Here is an 18,347-nt window from a genome sequence, read left to right as displayed (position 1 = left end):
ACAATGAAGACACCAAAGTGATAGATAGGTTCTACCTTTCAGGATCAACCATCAATAGTAAAATAAATATGTTGCAGACTAACACTTGTTAGAGTAGCCATGAAGGCCTTGAAAAATGTGTTTAAATGCTTGATGTGTCTATACCTACAGATATCAGAATTGTTCCAGCCATATTCCCTAGTGACATTTTGCAAAGCAAAAGGTGGACTTTGAAAAAGCCAGGTAGAAAGTCTATTGATGTTTTTGAACTTTAATGTCAGAGAAGACTCCAGAGAATACTACAAACAACATAAAAAGTCCCAAACAAATGTATCATCAAACAAATTTCCCACCTGAATTACAAAAGAGAGACTCAAACAATTATACTTAGGCCACATTATGCAAAAGATAATGTGACCCGCAGCAAGACAAATGGATTCAGTTATAATGATGATGGAAGACCTGAAAGAACAAATTACAGATAATCACAAGGGAAAAAAAAAACCTGTGATTGTACAATCTGACACCAAATTAATGGCACATAATCAGTCTAATAATCTGGACTCTGAGGAATTGGATGGCAGAGCAATGTTCATAAATAAATATTTTGATGGGGGAATACTAAGCATTACATTTTTTTTCTTTGCACAGGGAAGTGAACAGACATACAATATATATTGCAATAGGTCTGCAATAATCTGTAGTGGATACAAAGGGTGTTCTAGAACACAATTTATCAGCTGGAAAGAGCGTTTAGAGTGTGGGTCCTGCCTGCTCTGTTTTTCCCAAAGTCTGCTGGATGAAGATGGCAATATGTATCTCCTGTCCGCAAATTCATGTCCCCTCAATCTTATGCCAGAGTTGTCAACTCTGGGCTTGGCAGTCGGAAAGACCTGGATGGATGGATGGTGTGTGTGTGTGTGTGTGTGTGTGTGTGTACACAAAATCTATTATTTCTTCCTATTCCTCAGACTTACCCAACTTGGAGGTCAAGCTCAGGATTGCAAGACTTCTGTGCAAAGCTATTTATATTGATTAGTTGTATACTGTGATAAATGGTGAGGTTTTTTTGCATTCTTAGTTTTTACTAAGTTTTACTAACTATACTAACTACTACTTGGTAAGGATTCTATTTTGTTAGAGGTAATATCTATCATTCAGATCTGCAAAAACATCAGGTTTTTAGATAGAGACCATGAGCATTTAATCTGTTTTAAGACTAGTGTTTTAAGATATACTGTAGCTAATATCCACTTTGAATAAAATACCTCCTAAACAACTCCAATGGTTTCTTAGAATTTTGTCTTAAATAAATGCTACAAATAAAATGTGCTGTAAATTCAAGGGACTTCATGTTTTTTCTAATAGCATCACCATAGCACCATATACTTTCTGCTTTAACTTGAATGCAGTAGAGGTAGTCCTCAACTTACAACCACAATTGAGTCCAGTTAATTTTGCTGAGATATTTGTTAAGTGAGTTTTACCCCATTTTAAGTCTTTTCTTGCCACATTTAAGTAACACGGTTGTTAAGTGAATCTGCCCCCTCCCCCATTGACTTTGTCATGTTGCAAAAGATTAGATAACCCCAGGACAAGGCAACTGTCACATGTCATTTGCCAAGTGTCTGAATTCCGATCAAGTGACCATGGGGATGCCACATTTGTGTGAAAAAGTCATGTCAGCTTTCAGTGTTGTGGAATGGGTCATTAAATGAACTGTTGTAGGCCGAGGACTACCTGTACAATTGGGTTCTAGAGCTTCTTCATTGGATCTCATCATAGAACACAGCACAAAGAGTACTTATAAAGGAATATTAGACCAAATCATGGATGATGATAAATCTATTATTCGCTGCAAGCACAGTACTATATTAGCATAAGCAGCAGTATGCCCTTTTGCTTCTAGGAATTGCGATTATGTAAAGTTTTTGATTGACTTCTCTGGGACTAGAAGGCTTTGCCTTTATCCTGCACTGATTTTCTTAGGTAATAATAAACCATTGGTCCATCTAACTTTTTCTTTTTGGGGAGGGGGTTTCTCTTCAGGTCAGTACCTTTACAAGTCTCTGAAGGGGTTTTTTTTTGGGGGGGGGCAAAGATTTCAAAGTGGTTTGCCCGTTTTTGCTTCCTAGGGCTGAAAGTGACTGGCCCAAGGTCATCCGATTTTTTAAAAACCCTTTTCCATAATGAAAAGGTCCCTTCTGGTGCATCCATAGCACATACCATTTAAAAAGTATATGATGAAAAAAAATGTAGCTTTCCAGTTTTGCTATCTGACGTTTCATTTGCTGTCTAGAACAGAATCTATTTCTGTGGCAGATAACATAAGTAAGCTAGAAACACTGGATAGAAAATATTATCATCTTAAACTCAAGATTTCACCCATTCCATTTATAAAAGCAGATATATCAATTAAAATCTCTTAAAATAAATTCTTTAGCAAACCAATTCTGAGCTAACTGAGCCTGAAAAATTCAGACAAACCCTCCACATAATTTAAGTTATGTACAATTTCTTACTGGTAAATTGACAGAAAGCTACTTAAGTCAATCTCTGATTTGAACTAAGACCTTTTCCCAAGTGCCAAATCTGTACCAAAGGGAATCTTGTGATCAGTATCAGGGGTGGGTTGCTGCTGGCATTACTGCCGGTTCACTTCGGGTGCGCTTTGCAATTCAATTCAAAAGACCTACAGAAGTCAATATCATGAAGCAAAACCGGAACTTTTATTATGCAATTTTAAGTTTTTAGGAAGGAAGAGAGGGAATCGCTTATAGGAGACAAGAAAAAATGGTTGTTCTGAATGTTCGTATTATTTTGACTGGCAAGGTTTTAGAACAAATGAAAAAATATTTGAATCTAAAAGTAACAAAGCATAAACCTTAATACTGAAAAATTGAAAGTGTAACAGCCTTTAATCAAAGTCAACGAAGATTGTCCAAAATCCCCAATTACAAAGATATCCCAATAAATACAGTCTTTTAAAAAATTATAACATAGTTCAATACTGAAATTTATTTTCCCAGTATAAATTTATCCCTGATAATTGCAGAGATAAATCGCTATTCCCAAAATACGTAACATTTTTGGTAACAGTAACCAATGGTCTTGAGATGAAAGATAATGTACTGTAAAATATTTTTCCCATTAATTTACCCTTTCCTTGATGAACTGTTGGTATTTGAGGTCCATTATCTGGTTAGCCTAATCATTTAAAGGATTTTTAAGCTTTTTGAAGTTTTGCATAATTGCTCTATTTTCTGTTATCTACGTTATGGGAATCAAACTCTGGAAGAGTCCCTGAGATATTAAATTTGTTTAGAACAGCTACAAATATCTCTATACAAACTAGTTATTTAAGTCTTTCCTGTTAGGACATCAATTTTCAAAGCAAAAAAAACCACCACCCTTCCTATTCCAAAACATGTTTACTTTCTGATAACACCAAGCATTGCTTCTCATTCTGTAATAGAATGATCTTTTGAAAAAGGTTGAGTTTCTCTTTTCTGTGGAAGTGAAATAAATTGAGTAACCCTGAAGAGAAATTGTTTTACTTCTTAAAATACTAAATTTCACTGTAATTTTAATCTAAAGATTCTGGTTTATACCAACAAGTAGAATACCAAAGTGCTACCTTAGTAAGAAGAAACTGAGATTGAATGGGCACCCTTAATCTCTTGCACAAATGCTAAATAGGAAATATCTCTTGGTATCAGAAGCTTCTCACTCAAGTGTCACTATTGCTTAAAGGAGGCACTGAAAAGCTGCTTCTGCTTTTGAGGAGGACTGTCACACAATTATTTAAATAGCACATTGCCTAATCAATAGTGTAGTTCTAGATTTTTTTCAATAACTGTTATCAGATAAGTACAGTTATCTCTGCATGGAGTGTTACAAATTATAAGGATTCCACTATCATTTTATAAAGAAGACAAGCAAAGCAACTGAAGTTAAATATGGAACATTTTAAATACTAAGGAAAATTATGTGTCTTCCTATGCATTAAGTACTCTCTTTCCCTGAACTCTAACATTCAGAATGACACAGACAAACAGAAATGGTATTGCATATTATCTGCTTATTACAAATGGTCTATTTTAAATCAAGCAATTATTAGGAATTTAAAAAAAACAGAATCATCTTTTCTGAACATTGAATATACAGTACAGAACCTTATTAATCATATACAAACTGCAAGCAGCAGGAAGTCTTTTCTAATTTTTCCCCTTTGCCTTAGAAATCCCTTTTCTTCTTACAAAATATAATTTATTTTGCAGATTAATTAAAAATAGATGTATGCATAATACAATCATATTATTAATTCAAACACATGAAACACCTGAATACCTACCAAGAGAGATTGAAAATACCATATCTGTCTAAACGGAGAAAGACAAGATATATTAAACTATGTTTAGAATCGTCCACAGCTTATAGTTATGGAAGAAATTATCGAAGATATCTGCTTTGGGATATTTATAGTAGTAATATGACATGCTATTTCTTTTTGCTCCGTGTAGCTTGAAGATATACCTGCATACACAGTTTTCCAATAGCTTAAAATAAAGGAAACATTAGGTTTGCTGAGATTGACATGGGAGTGCTCTAGAATTGTGAGTCCTAGCTATTAACAGCTTCTAATTAAACTTTTATAGCAACTATTCCCCAAAATGGAAAACAAATCTGGATAATTTTCACAATTATAATCTTCTTTATAAAGAATTTCATGACAGTTTATATTTTTTCCAACCAGTTTCAGGGGTATTTGAAATGATAAGCTTCAAAATGGCAGGAATGCCTGGGCAATCAAAGAATTATGCACACCAGAATGGGCAGAGCCTTGGTTGTCTAATTTACCCTGCCTCTTAAAGCTGTGGTTGTTGTTGAAGGCTCCTGTCCAATTTCAAGAAATATCACAATATCTTAGAGATAAGCAGTTGCCCATGAAATATATGCAAGCAATTCACTCACAAATAATCTTATTGTTATCACTTAGAAATAAATAAGTTTTACTACGATTAATTTTCTATTAGTTTATATTAGAAAATAAATTCTAGTCAAGATTTTTTTCCAGACAATGTTCTTCTTCTGTAGTTTGGTGGATCTTTATTAAAGTGCATCATATTATTTGCCAAAATAACTTAAATTCCTGTATTGTCTTTTCAAAACAGTAGCCAGAACAGGAATCTTATCCTATTAAGGGATCATCATCATCTTCCTGAAGTTGAAGTCTTGAAAATGGACGTAGAGGAGTAGTTCTGTTCTTGGTGATTATTATAAGGCACATCAGCGTAGTTAATATCATAAAGACACCAATAACTATTCCAATTGCTTCAGGAACATTTATGCACCATTGGTCAACTAATAAACACTTGGAATTGCTCAAAGTGCCATTATTAGGCTGGGGTTTCAACCCTAAAATATGGCACATCATTGGATAAATATCAATAGTACGGATTGAATTCAGCCTGTAATTTTTATGGAAAGCAGGTCCATGAGCTGCCAAAAATGGCTGCATACTTGGAAGAGTATCATCATAGCCATGGTCTCCTACTGAAAAATAAAGAAGCCAAGAATTGTTAATGCATTACAAAGGTTTAGCAAAATTATCTTACCTAGTAAATATAATCCTGCCATTACAGAATTATAGCTTAACTTTTTTCAATAGTTTTCTGCTTGGTTAAAAATCCAAGCAGAATATTTAAATTTAATGTGTCAGTTCATTAAACTGTTAAAATTACATAATGTTCACCAAAAGTATTTCCAATAAAATCAATTTAATATTTAAGAATATTATGACAAATATATTAACTCCAAGGATGAAGAAAGTAGTTTAACATTATCTCCTATTAAAACAACCTGTTTGTCAAGCTAAGTGTTTCAGCTTTCTGCTACATAATGTATGAGAATACCCCTTGTTGTCTCTCATCTCCTGTTTGTCACCCTATAGAATAGTCCCATCGGACAAATAAGTTTCAGGATATTTTTACACTGCTCTCTCAGAATCTAATATTCTGTGGACATCCCAATGTGCTGGACTTTCCTCCCTTTTTCCTATTTCAGCAAATCGTGGGGTTTCCTGATATGACAATATCAATCTCTTGTTTCTCAATGGCCTATTTTGACTACGTAAGCTTAGTAAAACATGTGAATTTTCTGTTCATGCTTATGATGTATAATTCTTTTTTATTACAAAACCATATAAAAAACCTATGTTAAATTCAAAATTTCACTGTAGAAAGGAAGGATATCAGACCAAACATGAAGTTTTAAAAAGGGATAAACCTTTTTAAGTCTCCCTATTGCATTTTAAATTGTTCACGTCTTGTGTAGCTAGCTAACCTAATTGGCTACTATTTCTATAGCTTAGATGAAGTCAATTGCTGAAATCTCTCCCTCCCAATAGTCGCAATCAATATTTTGTGACTGCAGATATCTGTAACTTCCCCCACCCCATCAGAATTAAGTTTATGTCATGAAGGGGTACAACTGAAGTATGAAGTATGAACTATGCTAAGAAAGGTCTTCAATGTTGCCCAAATTTACCCCAAAATTTCCTGCTGCTAAATTTTGTATCTGTCTAACAGGAGTGCCTGTACATAGTTTCTCATCACAATCCTTAGTTTGTAAAGCTGGTGATTGTGCTCCAAACTTCTAAATGAGATGCTACCTGATTTATAACAGCTAATCATTTTTCTGAGGGGATTTTTTTTTGTCAAACATTCATTTTTAAATATTAACACCATTTCCAGCCTGACCACATGCAGCAGTTATGAAAAACAGATGGTTTTGTCCATCACTCCCATACCCAAGTATTTAGTAAGAAAAGGTGACTTTAGGACTTCATATTTTTATAAATAGAGCAATCCAGTTTAATATTGTGCTGAATTTCTGAATACATAGAATTAAGCAAAATATATTAGTTAAGAAAGAATCTAATGCTTAGTGCTTTCAGATATTTTCAAAAGGTTTCTTATTCCAATTTCATTTTAAATTGTATTTTATTCCAATCTCATTTTGAATTGTTTTCATCAGATTTTAGCAATAATTTGTGTTTGGAACTCTGCACTTTGATATGGCCTATGGGCCAATCAATAAACTAAACTCAAGCTCAAAAAGTTTTTATTTTTTAATTCTTCTATGCCCTAAATAACTTTATTCTGCCCCCATCAAAAAGAGAATTATATATTTTAATTAGTAAATGTTAAAAAAACCTTACATCTGGGAAGAGACCCATTCTGTACAATTGTCCAGCCTTCATCTGCAACCAAAATTATTGGTTGAATGCGCTTATTGTGATGGTAATGATATCGCTCAGGAATTTCTTCTTTACGATAAACCTTCATATTAGGGCTGCAGTTTTTCATTAAGTCATATACATGTGTCAAATCTAAAAAACGAAGTATAAATAAGTTGGATCATTTATTTGTTTATCTGTAAAACTTGTTATTGCAAATATAAAAACTGGATTCATATTTCTTAAGAGCTGTAAATTTGTAAAACTTGTTATTGCAAATATAAAAACTGGATTCATATTTCTTAAGAGCTGTAAATTTAATGTGGAGCTCATCTACTCCTATTTTAATATACTTACTTTCAGAAGTAAAATATATATTTCTTAAAGAATTAAATCATTCTACATTTTAAGAATGCAACAAGGGACATTGTAAACCTAAAATATTCTGCATCTGAAATGCTGCATCCAAGTATTTTGAGCTCAGTAGCAAAACAGTCTCATATCTTCTGCCGTTTGTGGTGTCAATCCTCTAATCATCTCCTTAATCAACTTTGTATGGACTCCTTAGCAAATCCTTGCTTATAAAATCTCTCATGTAATCTCGATGCCCTTCGTTTCCTTAATCAGCTTATCTTTGATTGTCAGTAGTGTTATCAATGATATTGCTAATAAAATTTCTCTCTTTAAGTCTATAAATTATTTTGTTTTTTCTTCTTCTGTATCTTAGCATCTGGGATAAATTTCCCCTCCATTTAGTTCCTCTTTCAGTATTCCACTCTTTCCATTTTCAGAGACAAACCAATCACCATAAATATCAGCAAATTTCATTTCTTTATATTCATTTTCCACTTCAATTTTTTTGGTTTTAACCACCACGTTTTCCACTTGATAAACATCCTCAACTTCTTCATCATATTTTGCTGTTAGATGCTAGAAGTCTTCCAGCTTCTTCTCTATCCTCTCATATGTATTGGATAGTTTCTGTATTTCTGAGAATATCTTTTGCAGACTTAAGGTTTCTTTCTGCTGCTGAAATTGTGCCATTATCTCCAGCTAACAAACACAGCTGCTCTGGCTTGGAAGGTTAATAAAATTAAGCATAGATTCACAATAACATTTTGTTTTCACTTTTCTCTGGTTAAAAATATACTTCAAAGGGACATCTGTATGCTTTCCTTGTTATCACTCTCTATAACCAAGCAGTGACGCCTTGTAGTGCCAAGCCAAAATAATCAGTGAGAAAAAAAGTGTGTTTTGTTTCCAATACACAAACCTTCCAGCCTCCAGTAGCAGTGTTATGTTGCAATTTTCCTTGTTTCTTTTTGTATCTTTTTTGTATTTCAAGTTAAAAAAAAGTCCAATTCTTAAATGAGTTAGGAGAAAACCCACAGTAATGAAAGCGGAAAATTTTAGTCCATAGGTTACAGAGAATAATAAAAGAAAAAAATAGAAGAAAACTTAATCCATTTGTTTTAAAAGGCTTGCATAAATCCCATCCATGAAGATAGCATTTAAAAAGTAAGATAACCCCATCCAAAACCATTCCAAATTTAATTCTGCCGTTTATTTCTTCTTTTCTCCAATTTAAATTAATTTTAAGTTATTTATAGGCAGTCTCTTTTTAAAATGGCAAAAGTTCCTCACCAGCTGGAAACACTTTCTCTTTCCATATCCTTCCGTTTTGTAGCCGCCCCGACTTCGTCAGCCTTGGCTGGATTTTTTGTCGCTGGCTTGAATAGCTTCTCTTGCATCAATCAGGGACTTTGTGATCTCCCTGAGGTCAGCAAGATGTATTCTTCATGTTCACCGTCTCTTTGGGATGGTTTAGGTCCGATTGGACCACCCAGCGGCAAAAGTATCGGCTGCGGTCTCGGAGCATCAAGACCGCATGTCCGCATCGTTGTGACATTGGCTCCCCCCCAAACATCTTAAATTCTTAAACATTGTAGTGTTGCATTGTTTTTCAGCACAGCCAACAGAACAGCAGAGCCAGTTCTACTCCTGCTCTTATTGGTGCCTCCAAAATAGATAGGTTTTAGGCTTTAAAAATGGTTATGGATTGATATACAAGCGAGCAAATAAAGCTTGAGGAAAAATTAAAGATTTATGCTTTTAAAATGATGAATTTTAAAATTCAAAATGCAAATGTTAAGTTTTTGTGCATTGCTCTATGGGTGCTCTTGCTTCATACCAAATGCAAAGGCAATGCCACTCTGCATTATACATTGTTGCTGGCAAATAATCTCATTGTACTTTTGCTACTGCTATTCTTCTTTGAATGTACTGAAGAGAATCATGCTACAGGTTTACTTTTCACTAGGCCTCTATGGCTATTTGTAATAGACAGAACACTTAAAAAAACTAGTCTAATTTATGACCTCTGAGAATTTTTAAAGTTTAAAAATTATCTCATTAGCCTATTCATAAGTATGATGGTAGTTACAGTAAATATGGACTATCATCTCATCTTTTATTGCCCTAGAATGAGAAAGCAAGCAATCTGTTTCAGATTCCCTAGACCTCTATAATAAAAGACTCAAATGTTTGATATTTGTTATATGTGTAACATGGAATATTCAAAACATGATGAATTTGTACTGATGACACTGTGAACTTTTCGAAGTTTGGCTGAGCTCAGGACAAAAAAACTTTTTTATTTCAAGGAGTTTTCTATATGCAATAATAAATTTAAACAAAGATAATACTAGAAATTTGCAGTATTATAGCATGATTGGAATCAGCTTTGTTTATATATTGACCTTAACTAATATGACATGTAAAATTATTATGTCTCAGTTGAAAAAAATACTATAAAGGAAAGTTTCTCATTCAGTATTTTCATTCATTCATTTCATTTCATTTCCTTTATTTGTATGCCGCCCTTTTCCCTGGGGGGACTCAGGGCGGCTCACAATTCAAAAAGGGAGGGGGGGGAAGACAAACAGTATTCCAATATGGAAACAATACAACATATTAAAAGAGAGCACAACAGTCACACAATTCGGGTGGGGTTGGAATCTTAACCCCAGGCCAGCCGGGACAGCCAGATCTTCAAAGCGGCGCGGAAGGATTTCCTGAGCAGAATCAGTAAATATTCACCAAACTGAGAAACATTAGTGACTTATTTATGAAATTACATATTATAACATTGAGAATAATGATGTTAAAAGCACTGAACAGTAATAGATTTTATATTATTAAGAACATACTTACTATTTGGCAATATGGCAGCAACTGGGCTTCTGTCTATTAGCACATAGCTGCTAGCATCAATGCAATCATCCAGTTTGATTAATCTCTCTTGGGAGCACTGTGCCATACCATGATCACTTGTAATGATAACATTAATTTCCTCCCACAAATTTGAAACTTTAAGCTTCTCAACAAGAAGGCCAATATGCTTATCTACTTCTTGTAATACTTTAGTCATGTTCTTAGTATCTTCTGGTCCATACTTGTGTCCACTTGCATCTGGTTCTTCCCAATAAAGAGTAGCAAAAGTAACTAATGGATTAGAACTATTCATCCATTCAATAATCTTTTCTACACGTTCCTTGAAGCTTACTGAAAAATTGTATTTCATAAAAAAATGAGGAAAAGTATTATGAATTTTTACATCTGTGCCAGGCCACATTGCAGAAGCACTTGTTTTGTTCTCCTGCCATTCATTGCTTACCCAAATAGGAATTGCTTCATCCCACCAGAAAGGATCGGTATCATTAAACTGTGAAAAATTTTTCTTTGTATCAATGTCAAACATTTCATTTGCTACAATACCATGGCTTTCTTCATACAAGCCTGTGACTATACTATAGTGGTTTGGAAAAGTTTTTGTGATGAAAGCATTGGTAACATGCTCTACTAATACACCAGCCTTAATAAAATCCTGGAGATGTGGCAGTTCATATTTCTTCAAATAATCAGCCCTGAAGCCATCAAAAGACACCAGAAGTAATCTTGGCACTGACTTGCTAACAGATTTACCCTCCGAGTAAGAAATTATTCCATTAAAGAGTAGTATTATTACTAAAAAAAGCATCCTGGATAAGATTTCAATGTGCATAGGAAACAAGGATACCTGAAAGGAAGAGAAAAAATGAAATTGCAATTAAGAATTTCAAGTCAAGTAATTATTTTCATCCTAGCCAAGCACTGAATTCAATTTCTAATGTTCAATTTATATTCTACTTAGAAGAGCTGCTAATTATAACTGTACAGTTCCACATATTTTTCAATTGTGTTTTACACATGGAAGACACTGGTAATCCAGCAGCCTTGGTTTCTACAAGACCAAATCTAGTATGAAATCATAGAAATCTAACAAAATTTCAGAAGATTCTTATATTCTTATGTGAGATTGCCTATGGAGGGTAGGAAAATCATACTATCAGTATTTCAAGAGCTCAGCCCGTTTTTGTTAAGCAATATAGTAACTGATTACAAAATTGACAATTCAAAAGTTGAGATATGGACCATTATTTTTTTACACCCATTTTTCTCTTAGGTTGATTTGATTACTATATGTTAATCGCTTGCAAAACACTGACAGTCAAGTCTCCATATTTTTTTAGGCATACAAAGTTCTTCTTTCTATAAGGCTATTTTCAATCTATTTATTCCACGTTTGGCAACTCCAAATTAGAATTTACGCATAATTAAAGTTCTGAAGAACTACTACTTACATATGGTAAGAGTACGGAAATGTAACTATTTAACAGAAAAATTGGTGTGAGCATAATGTTACCCCACAGGGTTGCCGTTGCAGGGAAAACAGGATGTAGGAACATTATGTATGCCACCTGAAGTTTTATAAAAATAAATGTGCATATTATTAATATAAATAAAGTGATTTTTGTTTTTGCTTTCTTCATGTTAGGTTACTTCTATTTTTTAAAAGATTTAGTTTAAATATATCACTGATATATTATTTATATAATATATAAGTTATATTTATACCATATTATAAATATAATGCAGCTATAGGGCATTGCATGCCAAAACAAATAGACACAAATACAATTCCACCCCCCACGCCATCACTCTGCTGAACGGATTACCACAGTACTGTTTTATGTCTAAGGATATTTACCCATGTAGTATTGTAGTATTACTATTATCCCTCGCATCTTTTCTACTACATTCTCCTATTGGTATCTTATGAATATATTACTTTGTTGTTTGTATGTATAGTGAAAGCTTAAGCACCAGAAACAAACTCCTTGTGTCTAATCACACTTGGCCAATAAAGTATACTATAGTCTAGAGTAGTATAGTGCAGTGCAGTGCAGTGCAGTGTAGCATAGTATTCAACTCTAGTCTAGACTAGTCTCATCTAGTCTTTAATATCACTGAAACCCAAATGGGACAAACTATAGGTAATCCTCAACTTACAACTAGTTGCTTAACCACTGTTCAAAGATACAGCAGACTTTTAAAAAGCTACTTATGACCTATCTTCAAAGTTATGACTACTGTACAATACTCTGTAATCAAACCATATGGTTTGCTTAATGATTATTGTAACTCAGTTAATATAAAAAAGGCCATAAAATCAAGTCAGATCACAATGGTAATCTACTTCATGACCACGATTTGCAATCATAATTCCAAGCCCAATTGTGGTTGTAAGATGAAGACCTACATATCCTCATTTAATATACTGGCATCAAGACATTTTTTCCCCCAAAAATGTTAGTATCCAAAGCAAAGCCTGTAGTTTTTGTTAGCATTATATATCCCTATCCCAAGACTGCAAACACTTTCAAGAGGTAATTGCTCAATAAAGAAAATAAGATAGTGACTGTAAACCATAAGTAGTTGATTGACTGTATTCAAAATGGCATATACTAATATGGCAGTTTTAATTTTGTTTTGAATGAACAGAATCTAAATACAGGTAATCCTTGACTTGCAACAGTTCTTTTAGTGACTGTTCGAAGTTACAATAGCTATGAAAAAAGTGACTTATGACGATTGCAGTGTGCAGGGGTCACAAAATGACCTTTTGACACAATCTGACAAGCAGAGTTAATGAGGAAGCCACATTCATTTAACAACTATGTTACTAACTGAATAACTACAATCGAGGTAAGATAAGTTATAAAATGGAGCAAGCTCACTTAATAAATGTCTTGCTTAGCAACAGAAATTTTGGGTTCAATTGTGGTCTTAAGTCGAGGACTATCTGTACATTCTATAACAGAGGTCAACAAATGCACTAACATAGGATCCACAAAGATACAGTGGATACAGAATTCTCAAGGATCCACTGGGTCCATCAAAGACACTCCTGCCCTGAAAAGTAATTTTTAATCCCCTTCTCACTAGTCCCTATCTTGCAAGAATGTCCCAAATGAATTGAAATTCTGTCATATAAAAGCATAAACACTGGCTTAATCAGAACAGAAATCCTGGTTATAAACAGTAAAATTATGAGAACAATAAAAAGGTGAGTAAAATGTCAACTTCTATATTCTAATCCAGAGTTTGTTAAAGTATGGTCTTAGGACCCTCTCAGAAGTTTTCAGAATCAAAATGATTTACCAGTTTAGACTGAAAAATACAATATTTAAATCCCATTAAACAATTATGAGAAGCAGCTACATGTAGTATCAAGCAGGAAATTTAACAGCTATCCCAAGGCCTACCTAGGTCAGTGACAGAACGGTGGTAGCAATAGCACAAAACTGAACAAATAGATGCTTTCTGCCATTTGGATTTAGCCCATGTGAATTTAAGAGAATTTATATAAAAATTAAGCAAACATGGTGCCTAAAGAAATTCCCCATGGCAGTTATAATAGGGTTTGAGAACTATCTGGAATGATTGCATTTTTCTCTGAATAAAAGTTTGTGTTGTCAAAAAAGCTTATCAAAACTAATCTTTTATTAATAGTGGAATTCTTGAATTCATCCCACGTGTACTCTTGAAACTGAATCAAAGGCTGCCTTGAAGACCAAAAATGTGACAAATGGCTATTTATGCTGCCTGTGTATTTGTCTATTATGTGCTATGTTTAGTTTAGTTTTAATTTATTTATATGCCGCCCTTTTCCCTGAGGGGACTCAGGGCGGCTCACAACTCAAGGAGGGGAAATACAAACAAATAACAAAAACATAAAACCATACACAGTTAAAAGCACAACAGTCATACCATTTGAGTGGGGCAACGAGTCTTTAGCCCCAGGCCTGTCGGAACAGCCAGGTTTTAAGAAATCAGATAATGATCTACCATGGATCCTTGTTCTCTTAAGATCATTTGCTCCTGCAAATCACAAAATGTACAACACAAATGTCTAGCATATACTTCGTAGATAATGTATAGCAAACTATTTTGTTATTTACAGCTTGCTTTCTATTACCATTCCTTGCTTTCTCTTACCAGTCTGTCATCTGCACCTCTAAAACTGTCTTTTTTGGCTCTGCAACCAAACAAGACAGACACAGACTTCAACAAATAATTAGAACTACAGAAAAAACAATTTCTACCAACCTGCCTTCCATTGAGGACCTATATATTGCATGAGTCAAAAAGAGGATTGAGAAAATATCTACAGACCCCTCACATCCTGGATATAAATTGTTTCAACTTCTACCCTAAAAACAATGCTATAGGGCACTGCACTGCACACCAGAACTAGACACAAGGACAGTTTTTCCCCAAATGCCATCACTCTGCTAAATAACTAATTCCCACAACACTGTCAAACTATTTACCACGACTATTCTTCTTCTCATCCTTCCTATAACCTATCTCCTCCCACTTTAACTATTGTTGCTTGTATTTTTACGATTTATATTGTTGTTTGTTTCCTAGTAAGATTTGATTGCTTATTAATAACCTATATATGGCTATCAATAAGTGTTGTATCTTATGATTCTTGATGAATGTATTTTTTCTTTTCTTCTTTTTTGTACACTGAGAGCATATGCACCAAAGAAAAATTCCTTGTGTTTCCAATCACACTTGGCCAATAAAGAATTCTATTCTATTTACAAAACTAACTACAAACCACACACAGCAATTCCCTCTGACTAGACGTGGGGTCTCTGAAAAGGCACTTCGATCAGAGCACTGGCAATCATATGGAAGGGCTTGTGTGACACTGGAGGATCTTCACCCCCAACAAAAAATTTAGCTACCAAATGTTTAAAAGTGGGATATAATTCTTGTTTACAAAACATTCAATAATTTCTGTAAGAGTAACATTGTCTTTTAGATAAATTATAACATATAATATAAAATGCATTAGATTTATAAAACTATCTATATTTTTCATAAACGTAATGGGACTAAAATGTTAATCCAGTGCAGGTAGTTTATGGAGTTACGTTAAGAATACATTCTGATATATGGAATGAAAAGGGCAATTGTAGTAAAAATGTTGTACAGGAAGAATTAAAAATAAACTGTTTCTTTTTATAGGAATACTTTTTTCTTCTTACTCTTATTATTTTTTTTGCTTACATAAAATTTACTCTACTTTCTAATTTAAAATAGTATAGCAAGAATAAACTATTTTATACTTGGCTTATAATATATACCTGGCTCCAAATTCCCAACATTAAAGTAAACCTATTTTCAACAATTTGCATTCATCTCAAGATAAACAAAATGCTGGCCAAACTACAGGAGCAGTATTTTCTTCATCTCGGATCAGTGTCACCTTCAAACCATATTAAGAGGCACGGAACAAAAAATACTTCCTCAAAACCTCCTTGGTCATTTGGTCACTGACGTTTGCTAGAGGTCAGCATGTAATGCCCACCAATTGCAGAGGTATGAAAATATGGACTCTCCGACCTCTTAACGGAACACAATTTTCAAGTGTTCGATACCAAATCGTTTCGACTTGGACCCAATCTAAAAAAACTTCATTTTTTGACCAATGCGGGAACTGGCAATTCTCTCCTTTGCCTCATCTATAGCTGTCCCAGCCAGGAAGGGATTCCAGACCCACGACGGCACGGAGAAGATGATGAGGATTTGGGGGGGGGGGGAAGGTTACGGCAATATCCCACACCCACCCACGGGGCAAGAGGCAAATACTACCGCGAGGGAAGGAAATGCCCCGTCGCCCCCCATTCCTACTCACTTGTAATAAGCAGGTCAAACACGTTCCTACCCAACTGCGAGGCGCGCATGCGCAGTTAAATAGCAGCAACGGCCGGCGGGTTTAGCCCACAGTCGATGGCGACGGCAAGAACGGACCGCCCTTGGTTTAGTCTGAGGATTCTTTTCTTTCCAACTCTGATTGGTCACTCGACGATACTGTAGTGAAGCGGTCGCTCCGTGTGAGTCGGTGAAGCAGGTGCACAGCGGGTGGGGCTTTGGGACACGCGAAAGACGGAACTATTGGCCGGGGCGGCGCTTATAGAAAGAGGCGGGACAGACAATAAGGAAAAAGCAATGCGAGCCCGCTAGTTGGGATTGCGTAGTGGCATTGTAGCGACGTCAGGAGTAACGAGAGGAAGTAAAAAGGGGAACGGAGGGGAATTCTGGCTCAGTCCTCGGGCCGGTCCAGTGTATTACATTTCCCTCCCCCCATGGCCGATTCTTAGCAAATTTCATTATCTTATATTGTTTGGCTTCGTAAGGAATGGAACGCCAAGCTGAGATTGCTAGTGAAATTTTATGTATGATAAAACGTAGCGGATGGCAAATACGGAAAAACCAATAACATTCCAAAAAACCTAGGGAACGTGAAAATGCGGAGGCGTTTATCCATAGCTAAAGAGGCAATGGGTTTGTTTAATTGGATAAACCTGGACAGTACTAATGAGTTCACACCGTAAATCTTATAGCTCTGCATTTCAAGAGATTTTATCAACGTTGCCTTCCTGCTTGAGGAAGAAAAACTCCATTTGTTGAGAGAAAAATTAAGCTATAACCGGAGTTAATGTTAAAACAATCATTTGGGTAAAATAATTATGTGAAACCCATATTTTAGCATTGGAATTAGATTGATAGTCAATATTTTCTAGCACAGGTACATGTTCTCTTTTGAATCGTCCCTTTTAATGACTACTTGTCTAAGCTTTCACGACCAGTATAACACCAGTTTCTACATCTTCGAACAATGCAAGAATGCAATCATCTGTAGCAATCCTTCCAGAGTACCTAGGCTTTCCAAATGAAACATAAATACTTTTTTCATGAATCAATTTCTGTTGCTATTTATCTTTAAAATTAAAGGACAAGGAGATCGTCCGAAGGGATTAAGTTTATTAAGTGATTTTGGAATTCTCAGAACCTGGGAAAGAGAAGGATAGGTTGTGGAGAATTACAGGTTCAGAATATCTGCAGGTTCCTCCTTTACCAGGTGGTCATCTCTTAATAGTATCAACAAGGAATCTCTGCTTGGATACACTTTAAATGTGCTACTAAAATAAACTTACTCAGTTGCAAGATCAGTAGGAAACCCATAGTGAAAACATCACTTTGGCATTCCATGGCAGTGAAAATAACTGAGTTCCATTTGTGCCATTTATACAGATGTACAGGTAATCCTTGACTTATTACCACATTTGAGTCCAAATTTTCTATTGCTGAGACAGTTGCTAAGTCAGTTTCCCCCCTTTTTGTGACTTTTTCTGCCACAGTTAAGTGAATCACTGTAATTAAGTTGGAAACATGGTTGTTATCTGACTTTCTCATTCACTTTGCTTGTCAGAAGTTTGCCAAAAGTGATCATATGACTCCAGGATACTGCAGCTGTCATAAATATGAGTCGGTTGCCAGGCATCTGAATTTTGATCACATGACCACAGGGACATCGCAATGATTGCAAGTATGAAAAACAGTCATGTCACTTTTTTCACGGACATTGTAACTTCGAACAGTCGCTAAATGGTTGTAAATCGAGGACTTACCTGTATTATGTCTGGGTCCAAAATTGGAGTAGATCTCCTGCATGTGCCCCCCCCATGCATGCGTCCCCGCATCCACGTGAGAGCCCCCGCATGTGTTTCCTGCACATGTAATTGTGATCCCTGCCACCTTGGCCCCTTCCCTGTGCATGCACTTGCGACCCCCCCATGTGTGCCTCGTCTGCCCTGTGCATGCATGCATGACCCCTACATGTGCCCCCCATGCATGCATGCATGCACGACCCCCCTGTGTGTCCCAA

General features: G+C 35.2%; 1 protein-coding gene across 4 annotated transcripts; it reads right to left on the bottom strand.

The window, feature by feature from the left end:
* Nucleotides 1–2,689: 2,689 nt before the first annotated feature.
* Nucleotides 2,690–16,575, bottom strand: LOC116506078 (bis(5'-adenosyl)-triphosphatase ENPP4-like). 4 transcript variants are annotated; one of them, XM_032213687.1, is made up of 5 exons: nt 16,314–16,575; nt 14,372–14,482; nt 10,433–11,297; nt 7,202–7,372; nt 2,690–5,535 (listed from the first exon to the last, which is right to left on the bottom strand). In XM_032213687.1, the coding sequence occupies exons 2-5, from the start codon at nt 14,372–14,374 to the stop codon at nt 5,171–5,173; spliced, it is 1,404 nt and encodes a 467-aa protein (XP_032069578.1). In that variant the 5' UTR covers nt 14,375–14,482; nt 16,314–16,575; the 3' UTR covers nt 2,690–5,170. The 4 variants fall into 4 exon arrangements, with proteins under 4 accessions (XP_032069578.1, XP_032069579.1, XP_032069580.1 ...); XM_032213688.1 differs by having other exon boundaries at nt 16,344–16,575; XM_032213689.1 differs by lacking the exon at nt 14,372–14,482.
* Nucleotides 16,576–18,347: the final 1,772 nt, after the last annotated feature.

The sequence above is a fragment of the Thamnophis elegans genome, chromosome 3 (genome assembly GCF_009769535.1).
Source record: "Thamnophis elegans isolate rThaEle1 chromosome 3, rThaEle1.pri, whole genome shotgun sequence".
NCBI lineage: Eukaryota > Metazoa > Chordata > Lepidosauria > Squamata > Colubridae > Thamnophis > Thamnophis elegans.
Note: the sequence above shows the minus strand (reverse complement) of the source record. Positions and strands in the feature narration are given on the sequence as shown.